This window comes from Chrysemys picta, chromosome 8 (assembly GCF_011386835.1).
Source record: "Chrysemys picta bellii isolate R12L10 chromosome 8, ASM1138683v2, whole genome shotgun sequence".
Classification (NCBI taxonomy): Eukaryota; Metazoa; Chordata; order Testudines; family Emydidae; genus Chrysemys; species Chrysemys picta.
In genome coordinates this window covers 78,325,677-78,347,032 of record NC_088798.1, presented here as the reverse complement: position 1 = coordinate 78,347,032, position 21,356 = coordinate 78,325,677, and the positions used below count along the sequence as shown (strand labels likewise).

General features: G+C 37.3%; 1 protein-coding gene across 8 annotated transcripts in view; it reads left to right on the top strand.

Moving 5' to 3' along the window:
* Positions 1 to 21,356, top strand: part of RANBP17 (RAN binding protein 17) — a 256,109-nt gene that overhangs the window by 155,826 nt on the left and 78,927 nt on the right. For all 8 annotated transcript variants that reach the window (XR_010589850.1, XR_010589849.1, XR_010589851.1 and 5 more), the window contains 4 exons: positions 2,125 to 2,205; positions 9,334 to 9,397; positions 9,486 to 9,594; positions 18,639 to 18,742. Coding sequence is in view for 5 of the 8 variants with exons in the window: in XM_005284080.4 (XP_005284137.1) it covers positions 2,125 to 2,205; positions 9,334 to 9,397; positions 9,486 to 9,594; positions 18,639 to 18,742 (358 nt within the window). In the remaining 3 variants the exon portion in view is untranslated. The remainder of the gene's footprint in view (positions 1 to 2,124; positions 2,206 to 9,333; positions 9,398 to 9,485; positions 9,595 to 18,638; positions 18,743 to 21,356) is intronic.

Genomic DNA, 21,356 nt, shown 5'->3' with positions numbered 1-21,356 from the left:
CAGTTAGTCACTTAAGAGACAGAGAAAAGGACACCAGCACTTGGACTCAAATGCTTGACTTCTTGAAGAGCTTGAATTTCTCACCTATGTTGTTCCTTGGCTTCTCTCCCTCAAATATTGGAAAATCATAAAATTGGTTTGGTGTTCTGTACACTTAGTTATATTTCTGTTCAGATTGTACAGATTTTTCTTGTGAGCTGTTATGGCATAATATGTAATATATTAAATTACATTTAATATTGTCCATCATTCCTGTTGTGTGGTGTTGATACACCAAAAACAGAAATGGAAATTGTCAGGACTTCACCAATATGTCACCAACCTTTTATATGCACCATTCGTACTTTTCATCATCCAAATGCAGCAGCATATGGAGCAAAAAGAATAGGCCAAACTGGGAAGAAACATTAGAAGAAAAGGAAAAGTCAAACAAGAATGGGACAGCTTTTTTAAAATGGTCTGTTTTGCTTCTTCTCTCTTTAAATGTTCAAACTTTGGATGCTGAAGTTTAGAATAGATTTCTGCCTTTTTTTTTTTTTTTTTTTTTTTTTTTGAGAATTGCCTTTTATGATTTTGGTATTGATGTTGGATCTGGATAATCCAAATTGATTTTATTGCTTTCTACAATATATATCTGTTAGGATTTAGTATAGCAGAAACATTTTGAGAACTCCCTACAATAGGGATAAACTGTAAATTATGGACTTGCTAGGATAGGCTGTTTCTTTAAGACAATATGAGCCATTATGTTTGTTCATAGTGGTTTTTATTAAATGAGTCAATGCTTATTCATGCATTTAAGATGAGAAGCTTTGTTTTTTGCAGTGTTAGCGTAGAAATGAGCAAATAATTATGTTTGGAACTTGTCCAAAACTACATGCATGCACAAAAAAACAAACACATACACACATACCCCCATGAGAAAAGACTTCACCTTTACCCTGCATAGGTGTGTGTGTGTGGCAAAACTATGCTGATTTAAGGCACTTAACTTCTCTACTTCAGGTTCGCCATCCCCAAAATTGAAGTAACACCACCTACTTACACACTTTGCATTGCAAACTATAAGGGTATACAATGGGTACTGATATGTCACTGAATTTGAAACAGATACATTTCAGAAGGGCTCTGATGTTTTCTTTTAATTTCTCCAAATGAATCCAGCATTAGAGTATCTACTGTATATTTTCTTAGACAACACACTCTTTCTCAGCACTTTGTTCTTTCCAAGCAGTTTACAAACATTGAGAGGTAAATTTATGTTTCTTACAAGCCAGAACTGGGGAGCCATCTTAAGTGATAGCATCTGGAGGTACATGCCTGGGTGTGCTGGGAGAGTGGGGTGCTAAGGGCTTTACTAAGTATCTCTACTAAGCGCATCCACCCAAGGCCAGCCATAATTTGGCCTAAGAGGTATTGGTTAATACTTTGGTATTGTGTTTGTTTTCAGGTACTGAAAGAGAACATCTAAACCCTTTTGTGTTGTATTGTTTTCAAATCCAATATTAGATCTATACCAATATATACTCTCATTAGGGTGTTTTGGATTTTTGTAACAATGCTGCTTAGGAGAGAAGGTTGGACTAAGTTTAAGGTGCTAGCCTTAGGAGGCCCAGGTTCAATTCCCTTTTCCACTACAGATTTCCTCTCTGACTTTTGGCGTGTTGCTTAGTCTCTCTTTGCCTCAGTTTCCTATATGTAAAATGGGGTTAATGGCATTTCCCTACCACAATTATGAAGTCCTCAGATACTACATTATTAGGGGCCATATAAATATATAAGATGGATAAGGGGAAGGTCGTGTTACGATGAAAAATGGTGGCAGAGCAACTGATAGGGAAGTGGTAAAAATAGATTATTTAATGCTAAATTGGTTGTAGGTTTATAAAATGTTGAAATTACTGGTTCAAGAATAAAAAGTATAGAATTAACTTATTTTTTGTAATGTTTCCCATCTCGTGAACATAAAAAGAACAGTATCTACCAGAAGGATGTATTTGTACAATAGTACCCTAGCATTTTTTGTGTGTGTGTGTATACTTACCCACACCCTTCTCACAAAGGGGGAAACATTATTTATTATAAACTCTCTCTCCTTTTTTTTTTTTTTTTTAATTATTCTAGTGTTACAAACCTTAAATGTTGGGGAAGATGCGAGCCTGTGATTTCAAGAACTCTTCAGTTTCTAAATGATCTTTCTGTTGGATATCCTTTTTATTGTACATCGCGGGTCCTAGTCAATGAAAATAATTTAGTAAAAATTAATATTTGCAAGCCATTTTCCATTTTATAGTAAATTGTTTTAACACCAGTGAGAATATTAATATTAAAAATATTAGTTTGGTTTGGCCTTTTTATATGCATAGCACATTTTAAATTATTTTGTGTTTTCCCATTCTGATTCTCAACACAAGATTATCCATATGACTAATTCATTAACATCATTAGTCTCATTTATGACATCCTCCAGAAGACAAGAATGTCATTGACTCTAAAGAGAGCAAGGCTGGACCCATTTTGGCTCTGATTCAACTGAGGTACTTAAACCCATACCTGACTTTAAGCGCATGAGTAATCCCAGTAAAATCCATGTGACTACTTACATCCATAAAGTCAGTCATGGGCTTAAATACCTTGTAGAACCAGGGCCGTCATTGTTTGTATTTGCAACACCATGATCTTGAATTTTTGTTATCAGTTCACCTGAGTCCTGGGTTAGATTTTGCTTTGACACAAACTTTTTGAGGCTGCTACTTAAGTAATACATCATAAAAGAGAGTATGATATGTTTACTCTTTGAATTTCCAAAAAGTCAGACAAGAAGATCAATTTTCAAAGAAAATTAGAACGTAGTAATTTTTGATATATCAAGATGTTTAAGTGGATACAGGCAATGGAAAACAAAAATTTTCAGAACTGATAGAAATGTTCAGTAAGGGAAGTCCTTCGATATATTTAAAATAAAAACTGCTTTTCTTTCAGTTTCAGGTGAAGAGATTAATGTTATAGACAGTCAAAAAGGAAATGAAGCTAGAAAGTGCAGCCTTGAATCATTTTATTTTCTCCTTAGAATTCTAGTCATCACAGCAGAATATTAATATATTTCCTTGTATTAAATGCTGCTTATTGTTTTGCAGATTGAATAAGTGCATTTCATTTAGCTAAAATTATGCAGTGTATATTTTCTCACACTTACTACAAGTATTATTAATCAGCCAACATGGGAGATGTAAAATATATGTATATCTACTGTTACCACCACCAGATATAATGGGGCACAGGTGAAATCTAAACATCACTAAGGTATTTAACAAAAACAAAAAGGGGATTGATTATTGCAATGCATGAATAAGAATGTACAAGAGTTAATGGATTCACTTTCCCTCTACTGTGTCTGGTTGTATTCAATACATTAAGTTAACCAAGAAGTTTAAAATATTCCACCTAATTCAAAATACTTACTTGTTTTGTTGCTCGTTTATGTATATAAGCTGAAATAGTCACCATTATATTACTGTTAACAGCAATGGGCTGGTTATATGTTTGTTATTACATGACTAAGAATTTAGAAGGCAGCTCTACTTCCCAACCACCACCACCACCACCACCCTAGGAATTGGGGTCAGTCTTAGCATTTGATGTGCAGGAATGTATTTGAGACCTGCCTCACCATCCCAGCCCTAAAAAATGGGGAACAGTCTGCAGTTACGGACACAACGGATACTTGTTTTAAGGCTGTAAGGTGACCAAGGAATATGTTGATGGTTTAACAATTTTCAGATAGTACTTTGAGTAAAGTAGATGAGTTTGCTGTATGTGATTTGGAAACAATATTACCATGACCTGGGAGCTTAAACAAGGGTATATAATTAAGTGTCCTGAAGAGCAGATTTGTAAGGAGAGTTTTCCTTAAGTAATTTATTAAGTGTTGCTAAGATCCCTGATAAAAGCAGAGCTTTAAAGCTGAGCCATATGAAAGTATCCAGAAGTAGTGATACCTTTCAAAATATACTGATATGTAAATGAGACTTCACAATAAAACACATTTTAAAATCAATAAGAAGGAAGATGAACTAAAACCATAAACATCAAAATATATTTAAGCAAACATTCTAAGAACAGTAGCTTCTCTGGTTTAGCTGGTTGGGGTAGGACAGATAGCTTTAATGCTGGTTCACTTCACTGTGATGTGTTTGTATTAGTTAAGTTTAGAATTGTGTTCCTTGGCAAACCATAAAAGATTTCAAAAGTATTAGACACCCACTTTTGTGCTGGAATTTAATATGCAACTTTTTATTGGAAAATAATCGTCCTTGTCTGGCAAAATCCACCATGCAATATTTCTGTTAGTAGGCATAATGCAATAAAGACAGGGAGGGCTATTTATCACTACAAATTTTGAGGATTTCAGGATTCTTTTTATTATTTTAATATATTTCTTTGGTATTAAATCAGAAAAATGATAAATTACACCTGTCGAGGCTGTTTTTCCTTTTTGCTGGAAAATGATGTACAACCCAATTTCACTGGTCATTTTGGCTTTTAAAGATATGTATTTTTTTCCTATAAAAAACTTCACCAATAGGGTTTTTTTTTTATAATAATGCTGAAGTACTTTTTATTTCTAAACCTATGAAGTGGTTATAAGTACTTCCTGGCATTGCAAACTTTGGCCTTTTCACACTCTGTTAGGTTTTTTTTTTTTTTTCTCTCTTTTTTTTTTTTTTTTTTTTAAATAATGATTTAAAAGGACTTTGGAAGAAACATTATATTTTTAAGAGACCAGATCCAGTGGCTCCACTTTCAGCATATGATATAGGGTACATCTTGATTGGGTTGAAAGGTTAAAAAGAAATAATTTCAGTTCTTGGCCAGTATTTGTCATTCATGTGCATATAATTTTCTTAGTAGAAAATTAATCTCTACATATCCAGTCAGTCTCTAAATGTTCACAGAAATTTGGTACTTATCTTTTTATTATGCATTAAAGTCATTATTTCTAAAGATTCTCTTAGTTAAAAAGAAAAATCTTAATGCTAATAAGCACTCTACATAACATCAAAAAGGAAAAAAATGACATTTTTAAAACAACAAAAGGCAACAAATGATTTGTACTGGTGTCGTGTTTTACATTATTTTAACAATGATTCCAGGTTTGCATATTCAGAAATATATTAGCCCAATTTGATTTTAAAGCTCAGTTATTTGAATTATAAATCATTATGTCCCTTCTAGCTGATCATTCATGAAATATCTTTGAATTCATTTACATAATGGAATACATTAGTGGTTCCTTTATGTCAGTGCCATCGTAGTGCTCCCTCATGCATGTTTAGTTCTTCCTAATAATTAACTTTATCATCATACATTTTCCATAACAAAATAATTATAATTGTGTTGTTATTTTGTAAAGCAACTGGCTGCAAAATACTCAGTCTGTCAAAAAGTCTGCTTGATCTACATTTATTTTTAAAGATCTCTCTTATGAGCAGGAGAAATTATATAGCTTTGCAATATGAAAACAAATAGCTCTTAACCAAGTACTGTAGGTTAACAAAAATAAATATGCTAACTATTTCCTTTAAATCAGGTTAGCAGGTTTGCCAAAAGCAGCATTCCCCATCCACAGCCTTTTAAGGAATTGGATAATAACTTTAAAAAATAGTTTGATCAGTTTGAAGTTCAAATTAATCATTCCTACAAAAACCTTACATCATAAGAACATAAAGGTTGCAAATTGAAGCACTCAAGTCAGGAAATAACAATGTGCAATCTCAACTGCCCACTTGTGTGTATGTGTTACAACAGACTTGAAATATATTATCTCTTGCTATTTTTTGTCCCCCCGGTCCCTACCTCATTCAGTGCAGGAGATGACCAGTGCTCAATGAATGAGACAGCTGTTCAGTATTTCTTTTTATCCTCAAGGTACAGTGTGTGGTCCCATATTTCATTTACTGCACACCATCCAAATGCCATATTACAGACACCAGCCTCATTCAGAGTACATAGTACAACTGTAGGGAATGGAGAAATGTTGTGGAAAAAGATCCTGTGGGGGCAAAATTGTATGTGATCATGCAGCTGAAGACTGTATCATAATACACATGCACTGAATTGGGGAAAGGGTTAACTTGTCACTTCCTGACTTTTGCGTGCTTCTTTAATTTAGTTTTGCAACTTTAACTTTTGTTTAGTTTAGTTTTTTAAAGGGATTTCCTACATTTTTTAAAAGAAAAACGAAAAAAAAAATCCCACTGTGTGGGATAAACTTGGGGCCAGATTCTCAGCACCAAAGCAGGTGGAGGACTGCCCTAAATGGGCAGCAATGGATTCCCTTAATGGAGGAATCCTCAAGGGATTAGTACCAACACAGGGGATGTTTTTGAGGCAGGGTATATTTGCCAGGCCAAAGCTCAACCCTTAGAGAGCCATCTGCTCCCCCTGCTCTGATGTACACTGAGCATCTGGCCTCTTGTGTTTTATTAACATCCTTTAAATATTTTCAGGTCTTTCTAAACCTCATACTTCTGTCTTCATGCTCAGCATTTAAACCTGTGTTTTAGTGCAAGAGAATAGAATACTGGGTAAAGGCCTGAGCATTCTTAATATTAACTATGGGTTTTAGTCATGGATGGAAAGAACACCCATAGTGTTAGGCAATGTAAGTAATAACACACTATTGAGCAATGACATAACTTCACAATTTAGTTGTATGCTGTGGCACCAGGCTGAAGGCTTAAGATCCCATATGCTATGTACTTTCTATCAGGTTGGGATACCCAATGACAAACATGGCAGTTTAAACGCAGTTTTGTCTTACATTGAACCAAGATACAACTCTGAAGAAGTCAGAGGCTGTAGTATGATTCCTGAACCTTATTCAGATCCATATGTATTGTAAGACAGAACCATGTTTTAACTTTGAAGACTGAAATGTTGCAGGTGAGTCCCCTGTTATGTTAGAAATTAGCATAGATGGGACTTAAGTTCCCAGAAAACTGAAAGTGCTGTTATTGCAAACACGTTCCCCTGAGTGTGACATTGCACTTAGAAATTTGTAGAATTGGCTTAAAGTGAAAACCAAAAAAAAGTACTACACTAAGCAATTCTGAACTGTGAGGTTGTGGTCTTGTAAGTAAGATTACTTCCTCAATCCTGCATGTTTTCTAAAAGTTTAAATAACTAGTAAAACATTGCAGGTATATGTATTTCGTCATATAATGAGAGCTTCTGTTGGAAAAACATGTCATGGAAATATGTTTTTTCTTTGCAGTTTTTAAAGGGTGAAACTGTTTTCTTGGATACACATTTTGAAACCACTTCTGTCAACCATGTGACCTCAAGAGCCAATGGCAAACAGGATTTGCATTGTTTTGTGAAGATTTTGCATAAATGATTGTGGCTGAGATTTGTAGGCGCCCAACACCCTTAGCTGTCTTTGAAATAAAATTTTCATATACACCTCTACCCCGATATAACGCGACCCGATATAACATGAATTCTGATATAACGCGGTAAAGCAGTGCTCCGGGGGGGTGGAGCTGCGCACTCCGGCAGATCAAAGCAAGTCTGATATAACGCGGTTTCACCTATAACGCGGTAAGATTTTTTGGCTCCCGAGGACAGCGTTATATTGAGGTAGAGATGTATATGCATAAACATGCACAAGCAAATGTAGAGGCTCTTTGTCAGCATTTTGCCCTTTAGGTCAATGGTATGAACTAAACTTTTCTTTTTTTAGTAGTTGATAACCTGCAACAGGTTTCATTCTTTAATATTTATTACTTTAGAGTGTAATTAAAGACAGCAAAGTTGGCATAGGTTATGATTTTAAAAAGTCTTTTTTTTCCCTTGGTTTGTAAAACAGTTCTGCATACACAGTTTCACAGTAAATACATCTTAAATGTACTGGATTCATCTTGAGAATGATCCATTTTATTGCTCCCATAAATATTCCACTGGCAAAACATGACTTAGTGTTCATTAACAGCATGAATGGGAGAGATTCCTACTAATGGTAGAGTTGTGGGGGTTTTACCTTTTTTTTTTCTTTTTTTTTTTTAAAGATACTGTCAGTTTTCACTTGTCTGTTTGCTGAAGAATCATAATAGGATATATACCTAAGATATGCCAGATGTCTTATTTGACTTACTGTCTTTTCTGGCTAACCAAACCAAGGGCTCGCTTGATTCTGCAGTGTGTTGAGAAGCATCCGAGTGCCATTTACTTCAGCAGAGACTGAGATGCCTCAGCATTTCTAAGATCAGATTCTTAGCTTAGTTAGCATCTTCTTTGCTGGTTGACAACTGATTTTAAGAAAACTAGCAAAATGTTGTAATTCCTGGGGTTTTTTTTTTAAATGTTGCATATAATTATAGGTTATTGTCTTTGGGGGGGGAGGAGCAATAAAAGTATTCAAAATCCAGAAGCATTGAAGAATAGTTTTATATCCTGTAACTTTCTCTTTCTGTCTGTGAACCAAATGCTTCTCTGAAGATGCCATCCTGCAGGAGTCTCACCTTTCAGAGTTCAGAGGTTACCTTTTTGTGTGTGACAAGTCAGGAGAGTTCTCTTGCATCTTATTTTTTGTCTTTTTTTCCCCCTAAGGCAAGATTATCTGAAGTTGCACATCTGCCACACCCACATACCCTGGGAACTTCATCTCCCTTGCAATCAAAAGGAGAGTCTTTATACTCAGTAAGGCTGGTGTCTAATGACCAGTAGCGGGCCTACCTTGCCCAGTACACTCCTTCCACTACCCTTAAAGGCAAAACAAAACAAAACAAAAACCCTGAAGAGCTAGGGAGTTCCTTCAATGTCACACTTAGGAGTGAAGAAGAATTAAAGAAAGGAGAAGTAAAAGTAAGGGAATTCCTTTCTGCCCATTGTGGTCCTGTTTAAGGCCCCTAGCTAGCCAACATTGGCAACCTCTCTCAGTGAGGGCAAATCCTATTGACCAGCTGCCACTACAAAACAGCAGTATTTCTTCCACCATCCTGGCCACATGGTACTATCTGGAAAACCAGCACCATTTATTGTCGAAAACTTTTAGTTTAATTCTAAGTATCGTTTAATTCATTGGCTCTTTTGCGACTAAAATATGTGACATGAAAAGTAATTGCTTTGGTTAACAATAGATAATCATTTTTAATGTTTGTAATACTTTTTCTGAGCTATATATTTTTTCAGAAACACCATATTTTTAAGAGATGTGTATTTTAATACTTTCAGTTAGCAATTGTATCATTCATAATTATGCAAGTTAAGTTTACAGCAATATTCAAATCTCAGCATAATACTTTAAGGGAGACTTTCCTTAACGTCTTTTACTTATATTCTCTTAAAAAAACTTGTGAAAATAGATGCCGTGAAGTTCATGCTTCAGAATCACACAGTAAGTTTTCTTATTATGTTCAAATATTTTAGACTCCTTCATAAATTTGTAAGCTATTTTAACTTGTGATGTCCTTATGTTTTGCCAGAGTAAACACTTTCCTTTTTTGGGAGTGAATGATAATTACAGTCTCAGTGACCTTAGATGCCGAACAACTTTCTACACTGCTCTCACTCGCCTGCTCATGGTAGATCTAGGTAAGAGTCAAGCTAAAGTGTTTCTCAGGTCTCTTTGATATTTGTAATCTTATTAATTTTAGAAACAGAGCTTAAGTCTGCTTAATGAGAGGTTACTGACACTATTAAAAATAGATTATGAGTTCAGTACATCTGTTCTAGATGGTGTTTAAAATAATTCATAATAGCTTTTGAGGTTTGTGGCCATTGAAATACAATAGTCTTTTTTTATTTGCTAGATTTGGTTATAGTAATATGAGTTCTGAAAGTGAGACCAGTAGTTTATTGCACATAAGGCTTTTTGGAGCCATTAGTGTAATTTGGCTACTTACAATGCAAGGGCCTGATCTTGTGACATTCTAAAAAGTTTCACCTTCGACTGACTTCAGTGACTACTCCAAAGGCACCGGTTTCAATGTTTACTCTAGCAGATGGTTGTACTACTTCATATAAATTCTCAGCCTGTAAGGAATCTCAGCTCTGAGAGTTTGAATCAGAGTATTGAGCAGACACATAATGTATTTGTTTAATTTTACACACATGAGTAGTCCCGTTTGAAGTCAATAAAATTATTCATGTGCATAAATTTAAGCATGTACGTTAAGTGTGTGTAGGATCGGGACATTAGTGGTTAGCCTGGTTTGCACCAATATATTGACAATAAACTGATTTTATCCCATCCCTTAGCACCATATGATATTAATTTAGGACTCATCAGGCAGGTAAGACTCCTTTTCAACCTATTTGTGAGCAGGATTTTAGCCTTTAGTTTAGTAACAATGATGGGTGGTTACATACTAGCACAGATGATAAATTTACTAAAAGAAGCATAGGATTAATGATCTGGAGGATGGCATGGACTGCACCCTCAGCAAGTTTGCAGATGACACTAAACTGGGAGGAGTGGTAGATACGCTGGAGGGTAGGGATAGGATACAGAAGGACCTAGACAAATTAGAGGATTGGGCCAAAATAAATCTGGTGAGGTTCAACAAGGACAAGTGCAGAGTCCTGCACTTAGGACGGAAGAATCCCATGCACTGGCACAGATTAGGGACCGAATGGCTAGGCAGCAGTTCTACAGAAAAGGACCTGGGGTTACAGTGGACGAGAAGCTGGATATGAGTCAATAGTGTGCCCTTGTTTCCAAGAAGGCTAACGGCATTTTGGGCTGTATAAGTAGGGGCATTGCCAGCAGATCGAGGGATGTGATCATTCCCCTCCATTCGACATTGGTGAGGCCTCATCTGGAGGACTGTGTCCAATTTTGGGCCCCACACTACAAGAAGGATGTGGAAAAATTGGAAAGAATCCAGCGGAGGGCAACAAAAATGATTAGGGGTCTGGAGCACATGACTTAGGAGGAGAGGCTGAGGGAACTGGGATTTTTTAGTCTTCAGAAGAGAAGACTGAGGGGGGATTTGATAGCTGCTTTCAAGTACCTGAAAGGGGATTCCAAAGAGGATGGATCTAGACTGTTCTCAGTGGTAGCAGACGACAGAACAAGGAGCAATGGTCTCAAGTTGCAATGGGGGTGGTTTAGGTTGGATATTAGGAAAAACTTTTTTCACTAAGAGAGTGGCGAAGCACTGGAATGGGTTACCTAGGGAGGTGGTGGAATCTCCTTCCTTAGAGGTTTTTAAGGTCAGGCTTGATGAAGCCCTGGCTGGGATGATTTAGTTGGAGATTGGTCCTGCTTTGAGCAGCGGGTTGGACTAAATGACCTCCTGAGGTTCCTTCCAACCCTGATTCTATGATTGGTTTGCAAGAAGCATAAGTTATGAGCCAAATGTTCAACCAGTATAAATTGACATAGGTTCAGTGAAGTCAATGGAGCCATACCAGTTTTCATCAGCTAGCCCATTAGATACAATTATATATATTATTGTTTTTATATATATTATTATTCAAATTATAGTCATAATAATTCTTTCCCTTAAAGATTTCTGTGCAAAAATTACTGTTTGTGAGAATGAGTGTATTGCTAAATTAAAATTAGAGATTGGCAGAAAAGGGAATGTCAGCCTTCTGAGAGAAAGTTGGATTAGAAATAGAGTAGGGTTTGAGGTCTATGTTTATCTGATAGTGCCATCATTTTATATGAGCAATTCTGCAAGGTTTGAGCTGCAACTGGTGGAACTCTCACAGGTGTGCCAAGATTTCCTGTATCTTCAGTGGTAGAAATCGCTTGCAGTCAGCTGTTCTCACAAATTTGCTGTCATTTTTGAATTTGATGAATTTAGTTAATTTTGGAATAGCAATTTGGTTCATGATGCGATGTCAATTGGAGATATGACTCTACATTCAGTCTGGCTATAGTTCAAGGACTCTCTTGAGTTAGGTGAAGTATTACCCTCTAGTTTTTCTAGATGCCCCTAATTTATTCCTGGCTTTTCTGTGGGTGGTGGTTACCCTATTTGTACCCTAAAAATAGTCTTTCCTTTCTGAGGACATTTGGGGCTGTCATTTACCCTCTTTTCTGCCATTTGTTGTTTTAATATTTGGATATGTTAAAAATAGGAATTAGGGAAGTAAATTGATTTTTCAAACTCCCACAGAAAGATTTAGCCAGGCAGCATATTTGCAAAGGTGGCTTACCTCAAAAGCTATCTACACTTGCAATTCAGCTGTTTTCAGGAGCAGTTCAGCTGCATCCATTGCTGACACCTGTTGTAAGCAGGGGGTAAATTTCCTAGTGGAAACCATGCAGACATGCAGCTTTAGTGATTTTTCCTATAGGAAGAGCAGAGAGTGAGCAGAACCAACCCATCTAGGTGATAAAAGTCACATCTTCGAAGAGGTGTTGTGTGAGCAAGATGCCATTCTGGTTGATAACTCTAGGCAAGTGAAACACAAGAGAAATGTGATTGCCCAGAAATTAATGGTTCATTGAGATTGGCTTGATTCCTCTACATTAGTGGCCAGAAGACCTGACAGGAATAGGTGTAGCTGGAGGAAGTCCTAAACAAACTTATTGGACTAATATCCTATGGATTCCCATTTGGAGTATATTAGCTTGTCTGTTTCTGACCTTTCAGAGAAACACATCTAGAGAAATGCACAGGGAAAACTCTGCTTTTCAGTTGAGAATACAGATGTAAAACATCAAACGCACATGAGCTATACTTTTCCTGTGTGTGTGTGACAAATACATACCTTTTAAATGACATCATTCTTAACCTTATAGAACTGTAAGGTTTATAAACAAGCAGCAAGTCATCGGTTTTAGTCCAAAGAGAATTGGTCATCATACTAGTCATCCTTTTCAGGCTTTCTAAAATTAAATGAAGAAAGGATTTGTTAAGGAAGTTTTTCATATTATTGACTTTTAAAAATAATTTACATGGAGATAAAATTAAAATGAAGTCTCATGGTAAATTAGTGTTTTTTAAGAAATGGAATGTGCTTTTCTGGATTCAAATATAAAATTCTTTGTAAATTAGCCTTTTATAGAAAGTGTAGAATTAGTTGTATTTAAACCATTCCCTTTAGAGTGGTTAGAAAAACCAAATCAACCATGGGGGAGGGAGCAAGAATTAGCAGTACATTAATTGGCATTTACTTTAAAAGGCACTTGGTTTCTGTTCAGTAATTTGAACCTTGTTTGAATGTAATTACACTTTGAATGCTCTGTGTGCCCCAGGTTGTATTTCTAATGAAAATAGACATTTTTGACATTTACAATTGCACCATTTTGTCAAACTGGTCCATGGCCCACAAATTTTAAAGTAAACTAAATATTCACTTGTGTAAGGTATAAAGTAAAGAAAATGGTTACTGAAACGCCAACAAAATGCTTTCATAAGTAAAGGTTTCAGAAGATTTTAATCCAGTTTTTCTTTCAATTTTGGATTATCAAAGGCTTTACATGTAAATTATAAAAGGCTCCTCCTAGAGACATTGGGCCTGATTCTCCACTGCCTTGTACTCTGTGTAGTTATTTACACCAGTGCAAAATGAATCCCCGCTCAGTGAATATAAAACACTACAAACTAATATAAACCACAGCCAGATCTACTCAGCGAGATTCCTGCTTGTGAAATGCTGCAGTCTGCCCTTAAAGCATGAAAGATCCACCAAAATGTGCCATTCAAGGATCTTTTTCTTTCAAAGGGCATAATGAGGCCATAAATGAGTCTAAGTGCACACTAGTTTGTGGCTTGAATCATCGCAAAAGAGCAGTTTACAGTGGTAATTTGTTCATGGAATGGTTTCTTTCTTTTCCGGTTTTGTAAAAACTCGTCATTTAACTCTCATATTTTATATTACATGAATGTGGATCATACAATAATCATACTGATGATAGTGCGTGGAGACTTGCTTTTGTGGTTGGATTTTTTATTTTTAACTGAAGTAAAATATTTGAGGAATTGAATGTTTTATAGCTAATTATTTCTGGGCCGCCTAAAAGAGTCTTACTCCACTACACTTATTTTGAAAACAAAAATAATGATAAAGGTACTTTTTCACTTGGAAGAACCAGTTAGGTTGCAATAAAAAAATTACTTAGGTCCCAACCTGTCACACAACCATTGGACAATATGGCACACATCATAGTCACTTACCAAGGGCTTGGACAATAGCCCATTTCAGCTGATGGGATTTCCATTGACTTCAATGGGATTTGGATCGAGCCCCAAGAGCAAAAAAAGTGAGATATAGGATTACAGATGGCATACACAAACTAGCCAATCCTATGTATACACCAAATTCATCCACAAAATGTTGAAGGAAAAATAGGTTAAATGTCTTCTAAAGACATTTTGTAGAGGGAGGTCATATTAATTCCTCCATTAATTTGTCAGTTTTTGTCATAACTGTTTTCCACTCTTTGCTTTTTCCAAACATTTTACCTAATTATGGGCCAAATTCTATCCTCAGTTATGTGTTAATGGTTTCCATTGAATTTGGATGTGTGGGTATATCTGAGGGGAAAATGCCTCTAATGATACACATGAAAGGATCCAGTATAGCCAAGTTTTGGTGTCATTCTTATAAACCAAATCTAGGCCTTGATTCTGCAAAGACAAGCACAGAGCGGACCCTGGTTGAATTCAGAGAGGCTCCATGCATATAGGGTTCCAGCCACACAATTATCTTTTCAGGATCTGAGCCTTAATTTGTTTGTTCCCCCCCCCCCATCCCCTCCCAAAAAAATATGAAAAACTATCAGAAAAGTTAAAGTATCTGGGTGATGCATACAATAGCTCTGGAAATATGAAATAGCTTTTAATAAATATGAAACATAATGGAAGGTTATAGAAATGTTTATAATTTGTATAACAAAAATTAGTGGGTTCTTATTATACTTTAGCAGTACATATAACCATGGCAGAACTTTGACAGTTAATATATTTACATAACATTAGTGGGTGATGATAAAAAAAACAAAAAATGTGTTTTTTTTAGCAAATTTAACTGTTTGAAACGTGTCTAATTAGAAATGTTGTCTGAAAGCTCATGCATTTTTCCGGTAAGTGTGTAATAATTATAGGCAGAGCAGATAGCACCGCATATTATTAAGGTCTCCCAACAATTGTTATTATAAGACCCTGTTTTCATTTGCTTGTTTGGCTGAAATTTTCTATGCCAGATGTCTGCCTTAGGCTGAATTTTGGGGGGAATTGGGGGTTGGTTTGGATTAGATTTTTTTTAGAAAACTTCAGCTAAAGTGGTTCAGCTGTTTCCAAGAATAGTGCTAAGGAAGAATGCATTGTTTTGCCCATGTTAAAAATTCTGGTGACATTTTATTTGAAAGGTTCTGCTGCTTCAGTGTTTTGGAGCAGAACTTGAAATTTAACATGCTGTGGCATTTTGCTGTCCCTGTGAAAATTCAGCTAAATGGCCTAATTATAAGCCTTTGAAAAATAACAATTTATACATGCTCAGTAGAGACTTCTTAGATTTTTAGAAGCTAAAATCGCTGAGCATTCATTCCTCGTTGAGCATGCTTCATTTGCCTCACAGCTCCTAAACATAACAGGACTGTGCACGCGCCATCACCACAGAGTGACTGGGTTGCAGGGGCAAAGCCAGGCTTTCCCAGTAATAGCTACACCCAGCTTCTCTGGGTTGGACAGTGGAGCTCCAAGCAGGGATCTTCTGTCTCGTGCTCTCAGTGACACACACACACACAGGCACCTAGGCAGCATGGAGGAAGAAGCCATCTGATTCGAAAGCAGAGCGGAGAAAAGCCAGATTGGGGGGAATGAAAACAGTAGATTGAGACAAGAATTCTGGTGAGACTGGGACTAGCTTTGGAGGAAGAGAAACTGTTACTGGAATTAGGACCCAGTTGGTGCAGGAATGTGAAGTTGGGACTGGTTGAGCGGAGAGGCTGGGACTTGGAACCAGGGAAAGGTAGGCTGGAACTGGGAGCGGGGATAGAGTGGGGCTGAGACTGGGACTGGGAACCAGTTGCCTGGGGGAGGTGAAAACACTGGGATTGGTTGAGGAACTAGGGAAATGGGGAGACTGGGACTGACTGGACAAGGAGATGAACTAGGAAGTGGGGATGGATACAGGGGAGGCGAGAGGAGACAGCTGTTGAGCTGGGTTACATGGGGAGAACTGGGACTGGCTGGGCAAGAAAATTGGGATTGGGTGTGGGAAAGTGAAGAGACTGGGATTGGGGAGTGGAGGTCAGGGCTTGGACAGGTAGCTCAGAGTGGGACACTAGGACTGACATGGCAAGAAGACTGGGACTAGGTAGGCAAGAATGGAACTGGGTCAAGGGGCTAGATTCACAAGGGGGGGTGTAATTGTTGCAGTGCTGAGCGGTGCAGTGCCTGACTTTTAGGTGCCTTGCCACCTGCTGGAATTCACAACTCTGAGTTAGGTGCCTAGGAGGAGGAGATGGTGATTGCTGAATAACCGCATGGCTGTGGTGCTGGTGGTCCTCCTTAAGCCCAATAGCTTAGTAGTTAGAGCACTCTCACAGGATGTCTGAGACCCAGGTCCAGTCCCCCCCACTGCCTAGTGTGGAACAGTGACTTTAACCCAGATCTCTCACCTCCCAGGTGAGTGCCCTAATTCCTGGACTATAGGGCATTCTGGGGTGGGTCTCTCTCAGAATTTCCCTTTTAAGCTGTTCCACTTTGTATAAATACTTGCATATCCCCTGGATCAGGAACTAGAACATGAGTCTCCCAGGTGAGTGGACTAACAGCTGGGCTGTAGAATCATTTTCACTCTCTCATTGGTCAAATGAATATTTTAAGTATTTATAAGGGGGGCCATCACCACACCACCTGCTATGCCAGCTGTGTTTTGTTTGGGGCCTGATCCAGTAGGTGTGCTCTTAATCACCCACTGAGCATGCCTGCTGGATTGGGCCCCACAGGTGTGATAGTGGGGAAATACCTTGTTTGTGAATCCAGCTGGGGCTTAGGCGTTAGCTAGGTGCCAAGTTGCTAGGCTGTGTTGGGACTCAGGGCTGGTCTACACTAGGACGGGGGGATCGATCCAAGATACGCAAAGTCGAAGCATGTTGGATCGAATTACCTGGGGTCCAGACAGTGCGGGATCGATGGCCGCGGCTCCTCCGTCGACTGCGCTACCGCCACTCGCTCTGGTGGAGTTCCGGAGTCGACGGTGAGCGCGTTTGGGGATCGATATATCGCATCTTAACGAGACGCAATATATCGATCCCGGATAAATCGATTGCTACCCGCTGATACAGCAGGTAGTGAAGACATACCCTCAGATAGCTGTTCGCATACCCAGAGACAAAAAATGAGGCACCTTGGGGACTTACCAGTGGAAATATAGGCGCCTAGGGACTTTAGGCACCAGCAGGACACACACACACTTCGTTAAAAGAATATTATTAAGGTTGCAAAGTCAAACACACTTTTCTGCCAGAATTTAGGTTGTCTGTGCAACTTTAATTTCCCCCCTTCCCCCGTGTATATGCATTATGATACAGTCTTTAATTCCATGATCACATACTATTTTTATCTGCATGGGCCTTGCATCATTCACTGCACAGCATGGACCTGTTCTGGGGGTGAATTAGGGCTCAGTAGTAAAGAATGAGCCCTGCCTCATTTGTTGTAGAAGTTGGAAGGTGTATAGTGAATGAGGCAGGGGATTGCAGGAAGTGAAAGCATGGTTAATACAGATGAATGCTGTCCTAGAAAACTGGATTTTATACCTACCTCTGCCACAGAGTTCCTAAGTGATGGTAGGCAAGTAACTTAAACCAGGCTTCACAAGTGATCACTGATTGTGTATTTCTAATTTCTGGGTGCCCAACTTGAGGCCCTGGGGTCTGACTTGCATAAGAGCTGAGTACTCACAGCTGCAACTGAAGTCAGTGGTAGATGTAATTTGAATATATAAAGTGCTATGGTCCTAGGTTAAATTGAACACCAAAATTAGTAGAAACACTTTTGACTATAATCGGTGTGCCTCACCTTCCCTCTCATGGGTATTTGTGAAGCTCTCAGATACTATAGTAAGGAGCAACAGAGAAAAGCCAGCAAGGAAATTAATAAGCCTATCTTCAGAGCAGAGTTTGAACAGTGCAGTAAATAAGGCCTGAGGAATTAGGAGAAAACAAAATATTGAATATCTGTTCATTCAGTGAGCACTGTCCATTCTGTGCACTGAATGACGCGGGGGTCATGTGGAAAAAATAGTATGTGATCACGTAATTAAAGATTGTATCATATTGCTTACCCACAAGAGGCCAAATTAAGGTTGCACGGGCAACCTTAATTCTGGCTTTTTCTAACTTTTGAGACCTGGACTTTCCAACCTCAGAGAGAATAGAAATATAAAAAGAAGAAAGAAACAGAACATGTGGAGAGACACTGATCTCTGTTTTAAGTCATTTGTGACCTAAAGTTTCTGTCTGTATTTTATGTTCATTCAATCTGTGTGCCTCAGTAAAAACATTTAAAAACTAAGGGTCCACTTCTCCTGTACTAGCCCAAAACTCCCTTTGACATCAATGGAGGTTTTACCTTCAAATGGACTGTGGAATTGGACCCTAATGAATGGCAGTATGAATGTGCTGTGATGCTCGTTTGTTTTTTTTAATTTATTTTATTTTTCTGTAGGTGAAGACGAGGATGAGTTTGAGAATTTCATGCTACCTCTTACAGTTTCATTTGAAACTGTAACTCAGATATTCAACAATAGTTTTAAACAAGAGGAGGCAAAGGTAGGTTTATTTCAGTAATAGGGAAAGAAATTATTTATCAGTAAAATAAGCTAATTATGAAGCAAATATTTCACATTTTTCATCTTTGCTATGTATATGTGTCTGTAATTTTCTATATAATGTTGAAATAAAATGGCTGTTTATGACTTCCTACAAGTCAACCTCTTACACATACATTTAGATTTTGGGAGTGCTTTGACAATAAAGTGATCTCTTTTCAGCCATATTTATAATCAAAGAGACAGATTTTCCACTTGTGGTATTTGGCCTGGTTCTTATGTAATACTCCGTCTTTCTGTGTATGTGTTTTTATTTTCTTCATATGTAGTAACATATTTATTTGTGGAGATTTGGAAAGATGTAATACACTTGATAAAACACTGCATCTTTAAAGTATTTTTTTCAAACAAGAATTTAATATATAAATCAAGACTTTATTAAATGGCTGGGCATATATGTATAAATAGGAACCGGTCTTGAAGTATTGCATCCTTAAACTGAACAAAGTGATTAGGATAACTGATAGCTAAATAAGGTTTTTATGTGCCTGTGGGAGCCATATTAGGATTGATTTGACAAGTCAGTTCAGCTGTGGCAACAGTCATAATATCTAACACAACATTATGTTTTATTAGTAAAATCCTTAAGTGTAGCAAGCTGTTTGTGTCAAAACAACAGTATATTTTAGGGGGGAAAGGACGTGCTAAATGGGAGTAGCAGCATCAGGAATGATAATACATTAGAGTAGTGTTGTGCTAAATAGATTCCCCTCCCCATAATGAACAAACAGTTAACAATGCACTCTAGAGTGCCCATTTCAGATACATTGCGTAATCTATGGGAAGCCCAAACAGATTTGCTATTTTAAAATATGATGGAAAGCTTCACAGTGTGTCACCATCTTTTCTTCTCTCCTTTTCCTGAAAATGTAAACTGTCATCAAACATGCTAGAAATGTTTGACAAATAATTTTTGTCCTGCTTAGTACACAACTCACATTTACAGAGCATGTATAGTTTATAACCACTTTGATTAAATTAACATCTTAGAAAATCTGAATACTTAGAAAAAATACTCATTGCTTCAGTGGGTACTGTGAAAAAGACCACATACCCCAGATTCTGTATTTGATGTTGCTTCTAGTATTTAATTTGTAAACTGCTTTTCAAATGTTAAATAGAGAGAGTCCGGAAGTGTTTGCCTTTTATTTTGAAAATTATTGATTTTAACAGTTAGTTCTAAGAGATCATTTTTAGAATCCCCCTCTTTGTAAGAAATTGCATTTATCTCATTTGAGGATTCTATTGTATTTAAAACAATTTTGCTGAAGTCCTGTCTGGTTTGTGAGAAACTGTTTTACTGAAGAAATTTTAATGGAGTTCCAGTGATATATCCCTAAACTAGCAAGTTCTTAACGACCCTGGAAAGTGACTGCTTGATTACACTTTAACGGTATTTGCAAATAAAATCACAAGTAATTAAAGGGAAATCTCCAGGCTTTTGAGCAAGTTTGATGCATGATAACTGCCTGATTCAGCTTCATCTAGAGTAATGCTGTGTAGACAAGAGCTACTGAGATCAATAGCAACATAATGATAGTGGCAGAATTAAGTGAGTAACCTGAGAACTGTGTCTTCAGAATGCATGCAGCTGCCACAAGCCAGGGCCACACAGTGCACTCCGTTCTTCCGTCCTAAATGTTCATCAAAAGACGCCCTGCAGGAAAATGGAGTTAGATGCTCTTTATTGCTGATCGTGTCTCTTGCCACATTTATCAGGGAAATTGGATTAGCAGTTGGCAGCTGCAGGTAGACAAGGTTCTGCAGTGATTAAATATGCAGCTTGGCTGCATTTGTTGTGACAGACCTTTAGTAAATTCTACTGTAAGCACCATCTGTCTAATTTATATAAAGGAAACTTGGTGCTTTAAGCTACTGATCAAGAACTAAATCTGTTGCTCTATCATAAACAAAACTTTTGCTCTAAATTCTTTTAAATATAATTTATTAGGTTACAGCTATTTTTCTATCATGATGAATAAATAATACATGCAAAAGTGCTTTCAGGTACTTCATTGTGCAAGAACTGGAAACAAAAACAGTTCAGTTCTCTTCTTCAATAAAATGTTTAGTATTCCAATCCACAGGGAAGTGACACTGTTAAAATATCACCATGAAAATGGCCCAAGACTGCCAAATTCATTTAATTTGTGGCTTTTACTAGGATTTTCTAACTAGCTGTTTTTTTATATTTCTGAAGTACACAGCTGAAAAATGATCACAACAAGGGAGCTCTTCCTCATTGAAATACATTTGCGGTTAACAAACCTGTATATAAAACATACTTTTAAGTTTGTTTTCCAGTAAAATCTAATATAATTAAAGAGGACCTTAGTATTTACCGTGAGCTTTTTTCCATTTTGAAATGAAGGGGGGGGGGGAATAATCATAGTATTAAAACTACTGTCATTTTTTCCCCTCAAAAATATCTGGATTTGCCCTGACAGTCCAGTTAAGTAATATATTGACTGGCTAGACTGAACCTCAGTGGTGCTTTTATGTTAGTTATGACATCCTCAGTTTTGATAGGAATGAATGAAAACTGTACCGGAGGA